The sequence below is a fragment of the Embiotoca jacksoni genome, unplaced genomic scaffold, assembly GCF_022577435.1.
Source record: "Embiotoca jacksoni isolate LCO1_2020_lvr unplaced genomic scaffold, fEmbJac1.0.p SCAF_93, whole genome shotgun sequence".
Classification (NCBI taxonomy): domain Eukaryota; kingdom Metazoa; phylum Chordata; class Actinopteri; family Embiotocidae; genus Embiotoca; species Embiotoca jacksoni.
The window spans coordinates 378,256-395,378 of record NW_027185451.1 but is presented as its reverse complement, the minus strand read 5'-3'; the positions used below and the strand labels follow the sequence as shown (position 1 = coordinate 395,378).

Genomic DNA, 17,123 nt, shown 5'->3' with positions numbered 1-17,123 from the left:
GGAGCCGAGGAGCCGAGGAGCCGCGAAAGGCTCGACGACCTAAAACCCGCTCAGAAGGGGAAGAAGAGAAACGTCTCGGAGCGCCGCACGGGAGTGAACTACCTGCTAATATTCAACTCAGTTATATTTACATAGCGCTGAATCATAAACACAAGTCATCCACCGGGGAACTAAAGAAGAACCCAACAATTCAACAGTTCCCACGTGAAGAAATCAGGCGGCCATCTGCCTCGACCATTTAATATAGGAGTTTTAAATGTGTGCGGAAGCACCTCGTTTCATCTTTTTGGTTTTAACACCTTATTAAAAAGTTAACTGAAGCAGAAATTATGATTTATTTATTTTTTTTTTTATTTTTTTAAGGTGTTATACGACCCTGGCACGTCCGTTATAGTCAACTTGATTGCAAAACGCTGTTTATTAGCTCATTCAAAAGTCTCTTTTTTTTTTTTTTTTTTACCTCTGATTTGGTCTCCACCAACTCCTGAGAGAAAAATATCTGACTCCTGAGCTTCTAGATGCTCTAATATTTTTGTTTTGCCTTTAGCTAGTTTCTGACTTTGTCTGTTTTAAGGGACGGTTTGCGATGATGATTCAGACTTATAAGGTTATACGTTATTTCATCCCATTTCAAATGAGAAACTGAAAACACCTACAAGCTACGAATGCTGCCGATGTAAATGCGTGTCGTTTGTTTTAAAGCTACCAGACACTTTCCCACCCTTCAAACATTCAATGATCAATTACCAACTTTAAAAAAGCATTTGGTTAGTAAATTCCTAACAAAACTGGGGGGGGGGGGGGTCCCATTATTTATCTCTATCAGTGGCGGACGGTCAAAAACAGCTCGTTCCCACTGGGTGGTGTCTGCTCAACTTTCCGTCTAAATGACAAATCCTCGTTAGTCGAGTGCATTTATTATAAAAAAAAAACCTTCACCGAGTTGATACACGAGTCTGAGGATTCTCTTTGATGTGAAGTGCGTATAAAAATATGATCGTACATAAAGATAAAAATAAAAAGAGAAGTGATTAGGGAGAACAGGCGGAGGAGGGGATTCGACTTTTTAAAAAAAGCTTTTATTTATATTTTTGTTCCCATAAAACATCCACTCGTCTGTGTTAGTCTTTGTTCTGAATCCACCGAAGCCAAACGCTGAATAATTGATGCGTCTAAATTATGTGACAAGAATGTAAAAAAAACAAGTTAAGGTTGGTGGAAAAAAAGTTGAGGTTTTCAATTCCACGTTAAAAAACTACAGAAAGAGAATTAAGTTTCAGTAAAGCAGGCTGGTTTGTCTGACTATTATATTTGTGGTATCATGCTTTACCATTTCTTACAGATTGTCTGTTTTTGTAAAGATAGGATAGGAAGTAATTACATATTACTCTTTACCAGGTAAAGATTTCTTTTGAAAAATTCAACACGAAAAATAAAGTTTTTTTTTTTTTTTTTAATCGCAACAATCAAATAAAATTGCACAAACTCCCGGAGGGACGGACTTCAGAGGCCGAGACATTTTTTTCTTCACATTTTACAGGAAATACATTGAAAAAGATCAAAGAAAGATCATTTGGTGTGGGTTTATGAGTTATTTAGCTCCGTCTAACATATTTCCTGTTTGAGACACATAAAACTTGTGCTGCCAGTTAACTTGGCAGATTCAAAATTTGACATTAAACTTTTTCCTTCCTTCTGTGAGCCTGGATTTAAACTGGATCAAACGTATCTCCCATCCGGCTGAAAGAATCCTTAATCTTACTCCTGCTCTGAGTGTGTTCGTCTCTCACAAACGTACACACAAACACACACACACACACACACACACACACACACACACACACACACACACACACACATGCTGCCAAATCCTCCACCTGCACACACACAACACTGCTTATCCCAGTATTAGATTCACGCAGTGGCACCGGGACAAAGGTAATTCTTCATCTTCCGCTTCTTCATCTTGCCTTTCATCTCCCTCCATTATTCTTCCTCCCTCAAAAAAAAAAAAAAAAAAAAAAAAAAAAAAAAAAAGGGACGTATCTGGTTCCGAACACGCGTGCCGGACAAAAAAAAAAAAAAAAAAAAACACAAGGACCCTGCCGGACACCCGAGTGATGAGGCGGGAACGGATCCAATCAGCCGATCCAAAAGGAGGCCGGACCCCCGATCCGTCGCCGGGGGGGATGGAGAGTGTGTGTGTGTGTGTGTGTGTGTGTGTGTGTGTGTGTGTGTGTGTGTGTGTGTGTGTGGAGGGGGAAGTGGGGAGGGGGGGGGACCGGTGCAGCACCGGACAGCGAGATCCGCTCGTTCTGACGCCGGGCTGATGAAGAACTTGGAGCGAGTTTAAAAGGAGGATGATCTGTTCGGATCGGCTGCGGAAACATGGAAACACGAACTCCGCCGTCGGCAGTCACACCGAGAGAATTAATCAGGAATGGACCGGGAAACATGTTTCAGTACGCCAAGCCACGTGTGGGCGATTTGTCAGGGCCGAGCGTATCCGCTCCGGAGGCGAAAGGGAAAGTCGATGGGGGTGAAATATTACAACGAATTAAAAAAGCTGCGGAAATTTACGTGATTTATTACAGAAGTGCTCGGTGAATTTTATAATGATATCAAATGTGTCTTGAGGAGGTGTTAAAAGCCTACGCACATACTTTTATTCCCAAAGCATAGATTTGCTGTAAAGTAAGTCTTTAACGAAATAAAAAACATTATAAGCTGCTGGAAATGCAACGATATGGAATTTCAGGGCCGATAACAACATAAGGTCAAGCGGCCATCTTGGTATTTTGAAGCCAAAAGTGACCATAATTTGGACGAGGTGGATCTGACTCGATCTGATTGGAAAACCGAGGACACTACGCCCCGCCCACTGATCGCACCACAGGCCTGTCAATCAAACAGACATTCGAGCATTGCTATCGGCTTAAATGCCATTACTGACCAGATTAAAATAATCCAATTGTATTTATAACATTAAGTCCACCGCAATATTCTTAAAACCGACATAACATCTTAAAACATAGATTTTTGTATTACGATCATCACAACCTTTCAGTAGCTGGTGAGCTTCACTTCCTTGGTCGAAATTAAACCGAGCTTTTTGCGCAGGAGCTCATATTTCAGACAAACTTGTAGTCACATGTCGAGGCATTTGTTTCATTTTTTTCCCGTCGCATCCATTTCTTCTTCTGTCTTTTTAAAGAGAGGTTATTTGAGGTACCGGTTACGTGGCTGGCTGAAGGGAAACCCCGACAGTCGTCGAGGTAACAACGAGTGTATTTCACATATGGAAGCTTTATGTGGTCTGAAGCAGTCAGGTTTAATGTCTCAGCCTGTCGCTCTTCGCCAGTTTTGCATGTGGATGCTGTTTCCCGTCGTCTATTAAGAACAATTTCACTCATTAAATGGAGGATGTTTGCAACATGGAGGAATTTGATGTGCCCAAAAAATGATTCAGAGTGAAAGGGGGAGGAAAGGGAGACGAACCGTGGTGGAAACTGGGAGCGTGTCGAGTCTGACTGAGCTGAGGTGAAGGAGGAAGAGGATGAAGAAGAGGAAGGAGGAGGAGGAGGAGGAGGTAAGGACTCATCGCTAAACACTAGATTTATCAAGGAAACTCCCACGGGTCGCGGGAGGACAGGAGATTTGACTGCCATCTGCTCTGCGGGGGGAGTGAGAGGTGGAGGTCGAGGGAGTAGAGGAGGAGGAGGAGGAGGAGGAGGAAGAGCTGCCGAGTGTGGACGTTCCCAGACGGGCTCCATTAGAAAGTCTGACTGCAGATGGCAAGTCTCGCCACCGGGGCCACCCAAGTGGAGCTCACAGGACGGAGGGAGACAGTGACGAGGGGAGATAGATGGCAATACGATGGTAAACCGGTGAGGATATTTATTTTTTTACGCCGCTATCATCACAATAACCGTTGTTTTTGTTGTTTTTTGTTTGTATTAATGTCACACACTCACCATCTCCAGAGCTCCGACAGCCTTCCGCAGAGCTTCGGCCAGCGACACAGCTTCCGTCGATCCACCCGTGACGACGCAGGCCGATCGCGACAGAGTCTCTGAAAGGGAAAGGGAGGCAATTCGATTGGCTCAAAGTCAACCGTAGAAGTGATAGACAGGAAATAAACTGAATAAACACCTGAAACAGGCCAGAAAGACACGTGATTAACTTGTGATGCGAGTACAGGTCGCTTCTCGAAGTAAAGACAAAACACATCTGATGAGTCGTTTGCAAACGATGCCGCTCTGTAACAAAAAACTCAGGAATCTTTAATATATCGAATAAATATCATCAAATATCAAAACACGACTGCGTGACGTCCACCTGTTTTTGTTTCTTTCCTCTCAATGGAGACCGAGTGTCTGAAAACTACATTTATTCACATAGCTGAGCTCCACCCAAACCAGCTGAATCAGCATTTAACAATTTAATACTCTTCACACGCATTTTGGATCACAACAGCTTCAATTCAACAGCATGTGCATGATTTTTTTTCTTTCCTGTATGCATTTTATTATGTTTTCAATTGAGGGCTGTTATTTTCTGTATCTACAATTACACTGATGTTCCCTAAATTGCCCGCTGCAGTGCGCTCTTGTGTGGCCGAACTGGTTCGAAAATTGTCAAATAAATGGTTCTAATAGAAGATTTAACGAATAAGTTATCTTAACTCCATTTGTTATGGCTAAAGATGATAAGCTAAACTAAGTTAAAATAAGCTAAGATAAGATGTTTCTTTTGTTCGAGGTGTTCAAATGAAGCATTTTATATTCTGTTTGATCTTTTAATCTGAATATTAGGCTTCAAGTAAATGTCGCTGATGCTGCAAAAAACAAATCTGGACCTCCTATGTCGCCGTCAAGCTCGAAAGCCGTCCCGTTGACAAATCAAGTCATACATGTTCACGCGCACGCATGCACACGCACACACACACACACACACAACAGTTTCTCACACTGACGGATGAGAGAACTTTTCCTCCGCGTCTTTTTCTACAAATGGCACAATGAATGAATTCATGGACTTCAGAGAGCTCCGGGAATAATCAGCGAGCGCCTTGTGTCATCATCAAACAGGTACTTGTTGGCCCAGGTGCTGGCGGCGGTGAAATATGGGGCTGGTGTGTTTATTTCCATTTTCTACTGATTGTGATGGGTCTCTCCCTTGTCCCGACTTGCTCTGCGCAGCATTCACAGAGCACGCGGTTCACAGCGGGCGAAACAATGCCACAAAGAATGTCTCCCTCCGCGCACAGCGACAGGATATTTTAGCTCAATGTCACCTATTCACGTCCGACTGGAGACCACACAAAGAGACAAAAAAAATATATATTTCTGAACATTTCAACCCGTCTGAGAGGACCTACTGCCTTCGGCCTTTTCATGGAAACACGTCGACATACAAACTGCACAATGTGCGAAGATGGGAGGAAAAAAATAAAGTCCACTGTAGACAATGCGTGCAGGAAACTGTGTGACGGTGACTCACCTTTGATGATGGACTCTGCGGCAGCCAAATCCCGTTTGTAGGTCACCTAGAGGACAAAATAACTATAAAAGATCAGTTGGCTCAAATTAGACATTTATTTTTAATTTTTTTTTTTTAAAGCAGATAGTTTCGGTTTTATGTGCCAAGATTTTGGAGTTTTGAGAAATCCCTTTTTTTTTTTTTCTTCTTCTTTTTTTTTTAATGGCCATTTGGGCCGATGATGGTTTCAGTTAATGGATCACCAATGTTAATAGGCTTCATCCTCAGGGGATCATTTCTGTGCTCATCAATTTTCCTGGCCATCGGCCTGATAACAGTTATTTGACTGAAAGCAGGAAATCTAAAGCTGACTGCGCCAGAGGAAAAGTCAAGGAATCACAAAACACATGAGGGTTCAAATCTCTGAGAACCACAAATATCTGTATTTTACTGTAATTCGCTCAACTGTTGTTGTGATATTTCAGTTTTTACTTGAGTGGTGCATCAACCACATGACAGAATTACATCGGCCTCTTTCGAGCCGTGCTGCTGGCATGATAAACAACAAACAAACAAACAATGATTATGATTTTCCACAAACAGGTTTTCCCCGGATCAGTGATTTGGACCTTGAATCTCGAATTTGGAATCTTTTGTTTTGTGATGTAGTGTCCCTGTTTAATACACTAAAAAATATCCAAATAAAACAATCAACTTTTCCAGAGAACAAGGAACCATATTTGTCGGTTTGACAAAGTGTAGTCCTTCTGCCATTGTTCCTGGAGGGACAACGACTGCGGTGTTCAAACAGCCACAAAACTCATTCCTCATGTATGAAAATAGCATTTTAAAATGTCACTTTAGGTTTTGTAATGGATTTTTTGGGGGGGGAATTTGTGGCTCCACAGATCATCACATTACTTTAAATGGTTCCTCAAATGGTTCTAAGAAAAATATCTTCATTGATGGAGCAGCTACAACTCAAGCAACCTGTGACAAGAGGTCACGGCTTCAGCTCGGGATCAGCTGAGGTTGGATTATCCAGACTCACCTGGACATTGTTTATTTAAAAAAAAAAAAAAAAAAAAAAAAAAAAAGCTTTAAACGTGCTGTATTTTAATGCATCTCAACATCTAGATAAACACCTCTGGGATTTCAGAGTTTTTTTGTGATTGTTGCTTCTCTCAACTGTTGTATTTTGTAGAGTTTTTTGGTGTAAAACTGCAGGAATTGGTTAAAAATTGCAAGTCCAGGGGAAAAAAACAATGATTTCTTTAACAACTATATGATAGAGGAATGAACATGCTGTACTGGGAATGATGTTTTTTTTATATTTCGTTCTTTCTTTTTTTTTAAGTAGAGAAACATGGGGCTCAAAGTTACAAAACATTTTTTAAAAAGTGACGTAGCTTTACAAAACAAGAAAATCCGTGACAGAAAACAAACGCTACATCTGCTGTCAAAAGAACAGCTTTTAAATGCTTTTTAAATTGTGTTATTTCCACACTAAAACAAAGTGTTTTACAACTGGAAAAGTGTATAAAACAATCAATCCTTCATTCCCATGAGAAGACCACATTTTCCATAAACTATTTTGTAAATAAAGCGAGTTTTCTTTGGAAAGACTACTTAATGCTTTAAGTAAAAGCTTCTGTTGAATGCATTTTATTTGTTATAGTAAATGACTACATAGAGGATTCAGAGCAACGTATTCAAATATGAACTGAATTGCTAAACCTGGATGTCCCATTCGATGCATTAGCGCTTCCTCTTTTTGCCAGCAACCTCGTCGCTTTCAATTCACGAGGCTCTCACTCTGACCATTTTGATAAATCAGCTGTGGGCACACAGCTGCGCTTGGACTAAAAAAAAAAAAATTTCATCACATCCACCATCTAAAAACAAAAACAAAAAACGGAGCGGGGGCCCCTGGCGAAGCTCACCTTCCACAGCGTTGGCGGCCCCTCGATGAGCTTGGCGTTGGTCCCGCAGTACTGCAGAGCCAGATGGAGACACTCGGTGCCAAACTCAAAGTCTGACTCACTGCACTGCAGAGGGGAGGGTGGAGGTGGGGTGGGGTGGAGTGGGGGGGGGGGGGGGGCAGAGAGCACAACTGTTGACTGTTGTTGGTAAATTTCACATCAGCCTGCAATTGTGATTTTTCAAATTGTTGCAGCCTCGAGTTCAACGTCAACGTTCAGCCGTCAGCATCTTGTTGTTTTGAGGGCCAGAAGTGACCGTATTTGGGCGACCGTATTGGCCCGGAAACCTGTCTGCACAACAGGCCTGTCAATCAAACAGACAACCCCTTCCCCCAAACATACCGCTTTGTGGGGCCTAATTTCAAATAATAAATTGTGGGATTATTTTGCAGATGGACCGCCAGAAAACAAACAAGAAGGAGCGACTCCAGGTAACAACACCGAGATAACTGGTGGAGGCATTTTATCGACTTAATTGAGAAGTTGAATGGGAGTCTATGGAGGCTTTTTTGGGGGCCGACCTCTACTGGCCCTCGGTGGTATCCCAGTTTAAGGCACTTCTGCATCCGCCTCATTTATCAGAGCCGGAAGCTACGAACACTTATATTTACAATCTGTAAGAGCGACAGACAAAAAAAACATGCGATTTTAAAGTGTGGTTTAATATCATCTAAAGATACAAAACAAAACAAAAAATACATTAATTTGGAGTCATCCAAATATCCATTCTCCTGTTATCTCTATTTTGATCTCCACCAACTGTTGAGCTAAATATTTGCCTATTAACCTCTTAAATGCTTCACTGTGTTCACCAGCTCGTCCCGAAATGCTTCTTTTTTTTATTTTTTTACGACCAGCTGCTGAAATCTAAGTTCAATTATGTTCCAATATTTGTCCCTCGTTGCCGTTTGCTATTTCTCTGCTTAATGAAAATTTGTCTGTTGCTGTTAATTGGTAAAAAAAAAAATGTAAGTGTGTAACTGACTGCTGGGAAAGTTCAGTTGGTGATGATCACATGGAAAAGTTTGGATCGAGGCAATGAACTCTTATCTGGACTACAAAGACGATTTCAGGCTACCTGAGATTACAGCTGGGTAATATTTTATCAAACTATAAAAGAGAGGAGAGGGTCTTTTATTCCAAGGCACCGTAGGAACCGAGGAGAGAAATTACAGCAGAATTACGCTCTCGGTCTCGAAGGTAATTTAACCTTTAGCATTTTCTCCTGGTACAAAAGCCCTCGCTGGGGACTGGATAAAGTGTCTTCCCTTTTGTCTTTTCAGCCCTAAGTTCTTCTGCTCTCAATGGATGTCAAGCTACAAATGTGGAGCTCTCAAGAGATTTTTCATGAGCATGTCCTACAGTCTTAACCTGACAGACACCTTACACTTTCCCTGCTTTTGAAAGGCTGAAAAAGGAGGAGGGGGAAGGAAGGTGGGCGCGCTCTCCGGCGACCTCCCCAACTTTGTCTCTCTTGCAACTCGACTATCCCTCGACACCGCGGCGACAAAAGTGAGCTCATTTTTTCTGTAAAAAGCCAACAGGGCTCTCAAAGGCAGTCTGAAGCTTCGTTATGTGCCAGGAATTTAAAATAAAAAAATTTTAAAAAATAACGCTCCAGTTGAAGGCGGGCTTCGGCTCTTAGCTCAAAGTCAGCTGCTTCCTTAAAAAACAAAAAAAACAGAGGGGCTATCGGAAAAGATCCGTCTAACGATGTCGGGGTTGAAACAGAAAAAGTGTCTGAAAAACAAACAAGTTCTCCAACTCGGGGCTTCGTAGTAAGTTGGACCGCCACGTTTTGTTTTCTGTTTTTTTGTTTTTTAGCAATGAGCTCCCCTTGCTTTGGGAGAATCTACACGTTTACAGCTCAGCGGAAAAATTCTTCCCATTTTTCAGGTATAGGCGCGTTAAAACGTACTCAACTGAATCCACCAAATTATGCTCCTTTACCGTTTTTTTGTTTTTTTTCCTCCAACTGGGGGGCTTTTGTTCACTTTTTTTTTTTTTTTAGTTCCACAGACTGATTTCTCTCCAGCGCGGCGGAGAACATTAGAAAACGACAGCAGGACGAGAATAAAACATCTTGATTTTATACCTGAAATAATAGAAAGAAATCGATTTAACCTGATTGCTAGAGTATTTTTCTGTTACAGAAAATGTACACGTTTTGATCATTTTTACGAAGTTTTTGACATCCTGCCAGAGAAGCATTCAAAATGTGTGTTTCATCACTGGGCCGCTCTCTTTTTTTTTTTTTTTTTTTATCATCCAATGCATTAACTGCTGCTTAATTTAACATTATATATAAACACATCCACAACGTATGTTAAAGGTGCATTAAAGGTGCCTACCCTCTGATAGGCCCGGTAGATGACATCAAACGTGAACCCCTGAGGCATCTCGCTGGCTCTGTACTTCACTCGCTCCAGAGAATGATCCAGGTAGCCCTCCGACGTGGTGGCTATCACCGTGGAAACCAGAGGTCGGATAGCTCCGGCTGCCTGCGTGAAAAAAAATAAATAAATAAATAAAATAAAAGGTTTAAATATGACTACATTAGTCTGATTCACTGGCTGTAGAGGGTTGAAACCTGAAACTGGTCGACTCTATTTTTCTCGCCGTCAAAAGGACGACGTCATCGTCATCGTCATCATCGTCGTCATCATTTCTAGTGCTTTTCTCGAGTGCTTTCTGTAGCACAGAGAAGCTACAAACTTTACAAGTAAAATGTTATCGCTTGATCAAAATCAGCCCAAATAACACACGTTTTTTGGTTTTTTTTGTGAGCAGTGAACCAGGTAAGCCTGTGAAACTAGACAACACAATCTCTCTCTCACACACACACACACACACAGAAACTAAGTCATCACTCTGATAAACAGCTCACGAAAAGAAGGATTCATCGTGTCACAAGGAGTCGACCTAAAGGCGCAAAATCACAAAAGAAACGTAGTTTTCTTTGAGTTTTTTGGGGGTTTCTCGTTTTGTTTATGTTCACGCTGCCCGCTGAAAAGTGAACCACAAAGAAAAGTTTCCACTTTGTGACTCAGCTTTAAACAAGCTACAAATTGAAACGCTCGCAGCGAGTAAAAAAAACAAAAGGGGCCTTGTTTTTTTGCGGGTGTTTGGATAAAAATCACAATAAAATCTTAACAAGTAAGAAATCTGAGCTTTAGAGCTTTTGAGTATTCTGACGATTTGGTTTAAATATGAATCATTTGGTCTCTGAGGGCATTTGGTTGCATTTTTATCGCGTACAAATGAGCTTGTTTTTTTTCCAATCAATTAATATGCATCAATTACTTTCGTCTTGAATTAAACACATTTTTGGTCTCGGAAATGTTCATCCCCGTTTTCCATGAGTCCAAGTTGATGTCTTCAAATGTCTTGTTGTGTCCGACCATCATACTGAAACCCAAAGATATTCAGTTTACTGTTAGATTATATTTCTGTAAGACTAAAGCTGAAACAATTAGTCGTAACTATTTAAAACCCAGTATTTTAAAACATGAGCATCACGTGATTCGATTTGATTTTTACACCCGATACAGTGGAAACACCATCCAGATGTTTTATGGATTAAACAACTATTTGGAAAAGATGACCGGCAGATTAATGAATTAATGATGAAAATAATCAATGGATGCCGCAAATCCTCACATTTCAGAAGCACAGAATGTTTTGCTTGAAAAACAACTCAAATAACAAATTTGTTTAAATAATAAATAAATAACAGAAAATGTTGATTTATTGTTTCTTACTTGGTTTGAAAAAATAAAGGAGGAAACAGTTCTATTTGACGAGGAAAAAAGCAGCAGATGTAATATTGTGGATGAATTTCAGCTCCTGATTGTTTTGAGGTGAATTTTTAAAATCGCACTGACCCCTTGTTCCTTGGCGGCCATCGCTATCTGATACAGGAAGTCCTCCTCCACAAAGGGCCGCACGGCGTCGTGTATGATGACCACCTTCGGCCTCTCCTCCTCCTCCTCCTCCTCCTCCTCCTTCTCACCCAGAGCCAGGAGTCCGTTGTATATCGACCTGTGACGAGTGGAGCCGCCCGGCACCACCCGAACCCTCCTGTGCTGGAAGCGCCGGACGACGTCCATCATCAGGTCCACGTTTTCTTCGGCGACGACGACCGCGATGGTTTGGATCCACGACACCCTGCGGGAAAACGTCTACGTTACAAATTACAAGGAATTTGGGGGCTTGCAAGGAATCATTTAATGACGTTTTTCTTGTGTAATCTGAAATAATCTGGAGGAAAACGCAGGGTGATATTTTTTTTTTATGCTACTTATTTTCCGACAGTTCCCAAAAAAAAAAAAAATCAAAATATATTCAACATCTCTGAGTTACATATAAAAAGCACAGCAAGGAGACGGTTAGCTTAGCTTAGCATAACGACTGGAAGCAGAGGGAAACAGATAGCCTGTTTAATCTCGTTTATTTAATCTTATTTTTTGCGCTCCTATTTTGCAAAGTTGGTTAACAAGTAAATTCGTATTATTCCATCCGAGAAGCACGGAAAAGGCTTCTTCGATAAATACTTGATTTTTTTTGTATATGAAATGTCACAAAAAAGTGAAAATATGTCTGTCATTATTACCGGAAGCCCAATATTCAAATTGATTGAAAGAGTATAAAAGTTATAATATTAAGAGTTTCTTTACTTAAAAATAAAAAAGCGTCTGTATTGGTTTATGGTTAATGAAGGAAATAATGAATGTGGGTTAGAAGGGGTCCAACAATACATTTTTGCCCCCGGGTCCCCTGAGGAAGTGAATCCGGCCATGGCTGCAGTGAGTGCGGCATGTTTCCAGCTCCTTGCTGCCTCTCTACTTCCACAACCAGGGATTGTGACATTTCACGTTTCCTTTTTTTTTAATTTTATTTGTTGTATCTCTTCCTACCTCTCGAAAGCCTGGATAGTGTAGCTTATGAGCGGCCTGCCCAGAAACGAGCAGAACTGTTTGGGCGTCTGAAGTCCGGTTCTCTCTCCGGTGCCGCCGGCAGGAAGGACCACCGACACCGAGAAGTCCACCGAGCGTCCCGCCGGCTGGCGGTCGCTCTTACCGGCCTCGCGAGCTGGGAAAATCCGGGGATGCGCGGGCCTCTCTGGTTCACGGTTGTCACTCTGCATGTTGACGTGCCTGACCTCCATCAGGTCATGGGTGGGGGTGTGTAGCGGGTGTTGAAGAAGGTCTTTCCCCCAAAACGGTTCATTCCCAGCCGATGGGCGGGCGCCAACACCGCGGGAACGTGGATGGAGGTTTGGGGGAAACACCACGGTGGAGCTAGTGGAGCCAACCGCTGTACTTCCGGCGAGTGCTTTCAAAATAAAACACTCGAGGTGTAATTTTTTTTTTTTTTAAACTCAAATGACCATAGCTCCATAAAAAGGTGACAAATGTATACTTGTAAACTGTTTTTGAAAGTCTTATTTGATTAAGCTGTGTTACTTAACACCACGATTAATAATGATGATTATTGTAATAATAGTCAAAAGTTGTCCTTAATATTTTATTGGCCTTTTAAATAGTTTGACTTTATTTGAAATTCACAACAGCTTTGCATTGCAGGAGTTAAAAGTGTGACAGCTGTTGATCTTGGAAACAGTAGTTTGACATAGTTTTAACTGTATTGATAAAATCAGCAGCTTTATTCACTCGTGAAGATCATGGCAGGTGGTTGACAGCTCTAGAAGAGCAAATTTTACTACTGCACTGTGATTTGAAGGGCAGAAAAGTAAGAAAAAACATTGTTTGCCTTTGAAATGTAGTGTAGGAAAAGTTATAAGTATCTAAAAATGGGAACACTCGGGTACTGGTGGCAGTCTGTATTGTACTTAAAAGGGAAATGTAATATTTGTGTGCCAAAAGTTTTACGAAAGATAAAGTCAGTACCGGAATATCTTATTTTGAAAATGTCCGTAAAAGTCAAACGAGTCGATTAAATCATAAACTCACTGTAGCTACTTTCTTTAATGCACAAAACATATTTGCTCTGAGTCATATTTTATACTCGTAGTGTTTATTTTTTTTATTTTTTATTGTTAAATTTACTTGATTTCACTTCCGGTTGCGTTTACGTAAATCCTACGAACTTGACGGGTATTTAAAGATGAATCTGCAGGTGCCGTTAATTCGGCACAGGTCCAGGTTCTCGCGTGAGTTGAAGAAAGTAAATACAGCGGTTGCAAAATCCTACAATTTACCTTTTCAACAAAATATGAGACCCTTTCATGATACAGACAGAACTTTACAACAAAGCATTTCACTGGAAAAGAGACATTTTCCTCCCTTAACTTCCTCTTGGGGAAATTTTAATTTAAAGGTGTATTTTCATTTGTGATAAAGAGTTTTTAGGCACCATTAGGGCCCTGATTTCATTTTTAAAGTCATATTTTCCGAATCAGTTTCTACTGGAAACAACACATTAGAAAAAAAAAAAGATATTTATTTCATACAAAGTTATTACAAGAATTATTGATGACAAAGTTTTCCAGACTTCACCCGCATGCCGACGCCACTTGACCAGAAAATATATATTACATCGTACATCATAAATCTTACGTAGTAAACTTTTATAAACATGGCCATACTTCAGAAGTAAGAATTTGATATATGTACAAGTAGACTATTTACACAAGATTAAAAAAAAAAAGATGTTTGTTGTTGTTTACTGGTCCATCTGCGTATAAAAAACAATGAATATAGGAGCGCATGCACAGGGCTACAGCTGGGACATCACGTGTTGCCCCCCCCCAAAAAAAATAAAAAGCTCTGCAGACTGTCCACCTCAGTCCTGTTCACATTATCTTTTACCGAGTCCTCCGGAAGTTCTCCATCGTATAGTGAGGAACCAGCTTCACATAAATCACACACGAGATAATCCACAGCTGATGTCTCGACGTCACGGAAGACGAGGACACTTCCTGGAAGTTTATTTTTTATTTTTTTTACCCCCCCGCCCCAGTTTCCTCCCCCGAGTCGGTCTGAACGTCCGCCGGCTCTCAGGGTTCGGTCTCGTGCCGGTTCCCGCTCAGCCGCGTCTTCCCGGGCCTCCTCTTGCTCTTGGACTTGTGCAGGACCCGCAGCGGCGGCGACACCACGGCCGGCTCCGCGAACTTGCCACCCGACTCGTTGTGCTGCCTCGAGTACCTCTTGCACTTGCAGGACGTGACCACGGTGATCTTGTACGTCCTCGTGCTGCCGTCCTGGCACTGCAGCTGGATGCGCTGGGTGCGGGTCTTGTCGGTGACGCACCTCCAGTCCTGGCCGCCGCCGCCGCCGCCGCCGCCACCGCCGCCCCGCCGGCTCCACAGCTTCCTGCCGTGGGTCCCGCCGATCCAGTTGTCGAGCATCTGGGCCGGGAGACACTCGCCCGCGCACACCAGCTCCTTGATGGGGTTGATGCTGGTGCAGTGGCCGTCAGAGATGTACTTCGTGGACCTCAGCTCCCTGCATCCGATCTGACTTCGTTCTGCGGGGGCGGACACAGGTGAGGAAATTAGGAAAGAAGGCAGCAATAGACAGAATCCTTAAATCGTCTTAAATAGAGCTTTTTAAAAGATTAATACTTTTGTCTCTAATGACTGTAACTAAACTTCTTTTTTTTTAAGCACTAAATTAAGACAACAAAAATTGCACCTTACAGCAGCTCAGTTGTCGTCACTTCATCCCGATATTGAAAGATGATGCTTCCTAATTGAGGATTGCTCCCACTTGCGTGTCGCAGGAACACAAAAGGAGGAGCGTCGGAGCGTCGTGACCTTTTACCATTTCCAAACGAGTATTTACAGCATTGTGGAAAAAGTCGGTGGAGCAGATTTTTTTTCCCCCCCAAAAAAATCCCACTGTAACCCAAGCTGAGCTCCATTCACGCATATCCATACAGCACACTGACAATGCACCCCCCCCCCTCACCCGCCTCTCTGTGACAAGTGTTTGATGAATGAACTGAGGGCTCGATACTCTGAGCACTTTCTGCAGCCCCTTGGCTACGGGCGGATGTTTACACCATCACATTTTCCCTTTTATAATAACCATGAAGTAAACTCATTGTGTATCCAAGACTGTATAACTAGACTGGGACACTTAAAGTGGTGTTCTGACATAATCCCTAATAAATGATGATGGGATGGCATGGTATAGGAGGAAGTGCGTGATTTAATTATTATTATTATTTTTTTAAAAGCCCTACATTTGGCTCTTTTTGACAAAAAGAAATAGCACATTTGGTGCTTAAACCCGAGTTTTATTTACAGGTTTTAGCATCTTGCAAGTTTTAATGAAGAAAAACAGAGATATAAAAGGTAAAAATGGAAATCTGAAATGGTGCAGCTTGCAGGAAGTGAGTTATGTTTTACTCCTTAAATTGCACGACAGAGGTTATAGTGGGGGAAATGTTAGTCCAGTTTTTACCCAGAGTGTCTTGAAATATTGCATCCGAAGACCGAGACTGTTTTAACGTCACGCAAAACTGGAATAACGTCACCGAATAAAAAGGAAAACATTTTTTTTTAAAGACCGACTCCAAGACGGTTTAAACATCCTCTCCGGTCCTCCTCCCACTCACCGCCTCTGTCGTGCGTCGCGCCGCCCGCTCCTCTGCCGCCGGTCCGCGCGCGGTTCAGGGACACGTTGCTCTGAACCTCCGGCACCGGCGCCGGCACCGGCGCGCTCACGTGCGAGAACAGGAGCTCCGTGGCGTCGTTCTTGAAGGCTTGGCAGCTCCTCAGCAGGACGCAAACCAGGAGGAGGGAATGGCACGAGTCGCGCGCGCCGAGGTGCATGGCTGTTTTCTCTGGACTGCAGCGGGAGGAGGAGGAGGAGTGTGTGTGTGTGTGTGTGTGTGTTGGGGGGGGGGAGGAGGAGGGAAGAGAGAGAGAGAAGGGCGCGTGGAAACGAGACGGGCTGGATGTTGCACGAGCTTCATGTGGGAGCAGAGGTTTTATACAGCCGGCCCCGCCTCTCGGTTTTGGCAGCAACTCAGGTGCGTCTCTGATGCGAGGTTCTGATTGGTCGCTCGTAAAGATAACCACGCCCACTGTTACGTTTATTTATTTTGGAGTTAAAATGTGGTTCTGGAAGAGGAAGCTCTTTTCTCCGTGAGGATGAGGACGGCATGTGTCTTGAGTAACTGGCACTGAAACACGTGAAACATTTATTTCAAAGTAACACAACCACCGGTTATCGTTTTATTTCATCTCTGACATTTAGATTTATCAGAAAATTACGAGCAAAAACACTAGAAAATTCAATCATACGGACAACCGATGAGCTTTTTCAAAGGGGGCAACAACAGTAATGTTTTCCTGAAGAATAATTTGGTTGAATCTGAAAAGGCCTTCGGCTCCATAGATTCCCATTTATCAAGTCATTGAAGTCATTTTGGTTTCATTCACTAAAGTCGCTCCTTCTTATTAGTTTTCTGGGAGGGGGGTCCATTAGATGCGAGGCCTGTTGATGTCACAGTAAAGTTGACCTTTAACCTATTAAATATTTGTGTGAAATTTGTATAAATAATTAAACAGTGTGCATTCTTGACTTTATGGCCTCCGACCTGTTTGGTGAGCTCACTGACTTTCGACCACCAAAACTATTCACTGAACATTTGTGCCAAATTTTGACAGAATTTGCTCCCGAGATCGCA

General features: G+C 42.3%; 2 protein-coding genes across 3 annotated transcripts in view; both read right to left on the bottom strand.

Moving 5' to 3' along the window:
• The window catches only part of crppa (CDP-L-ribitol pyrophosphorylase A), a 34,202-nt gene extending 21,426 nt beyond the window's left edge, over nucleotides 1-12,776 (bottom strand). For both annotated transcript variants that reach the window (XM_069141921.1, XM_069141922.1), the window contains exons 1-6: nucleotides 12,380-12,776; nucleotides 11,348-11,630; nucleotides 9,815-9,964; nucleotides 7,425-7,529; nucleotides 5,503-5,548; nucleotides 3,975-4,072 (exon numbers count right to left, since the gene is read on the bottom strand). In XM_069141921.1, coding sequence (XP_068998022.1) covers nucleotides 3,975-4,072; nucleotides 5,503-5,548; nucleotides 7,425-7,529; nucleotides 9,815-9,964; nucleotides 11,348-11,630; nucleotides 12,380-12,630 — 933 coding nt within the window. In that variant the 5' untranslated portion in view covers nucleotides 12,631-12,776. The remainder of the gene's footprint in view (nucleotides 1-3,974; nucleotides 4,073-5,502; nucleotides 5,549-7,424; nucleotides 7,530-9,814; nucleotides 9,965-11,347; nucleotides 11,631-12,379) is intronic.
• A 1,133-nt stretch (nucleotides 12,777-13,909) lies between these two features.
• sostdc1a (sclerostin domain containing 1a) lies at nucleotides 13,910-16,330 on the bottom strand. The gene is made up of 2 exons (XM_069141897.1): nucleotides 16,047-16,330; nucleotides 13,910-14,951 (listed from the first exon to the last, which is right to left on the bottom strand). Exons 1-2 carry the CDS (start codon nucleotides 16,261-16,263, stop codon nucleotides 14,482-14,484), a joined length of 687 nt encoding a protein of 228 aa, XP_068997998.1. The 5' UTR covers nucleotides 16,264-16,330; the 3' UTR covers nucleotides 13,910-14,481.
• Nucleotides 16,331-17,123: the final 793 nt, after the last annotated feature.

Coding starts and splice junctions, on each gene's coding strand:
- sostdc1a (XM_069141897.1), bottom strand. CDS start 16,263: ATGCACCTCGGCGCGCGCGACTCGTGCCATTCCCTCCTCCTGGTTTGC. Junction 14,952..16,046: donor CGCGACGCACGACAGAGGCG/GTGAGTGGGAGG, acceptor CCGCCCCCGCAG/AACGAAGTCAGATCGGATGC.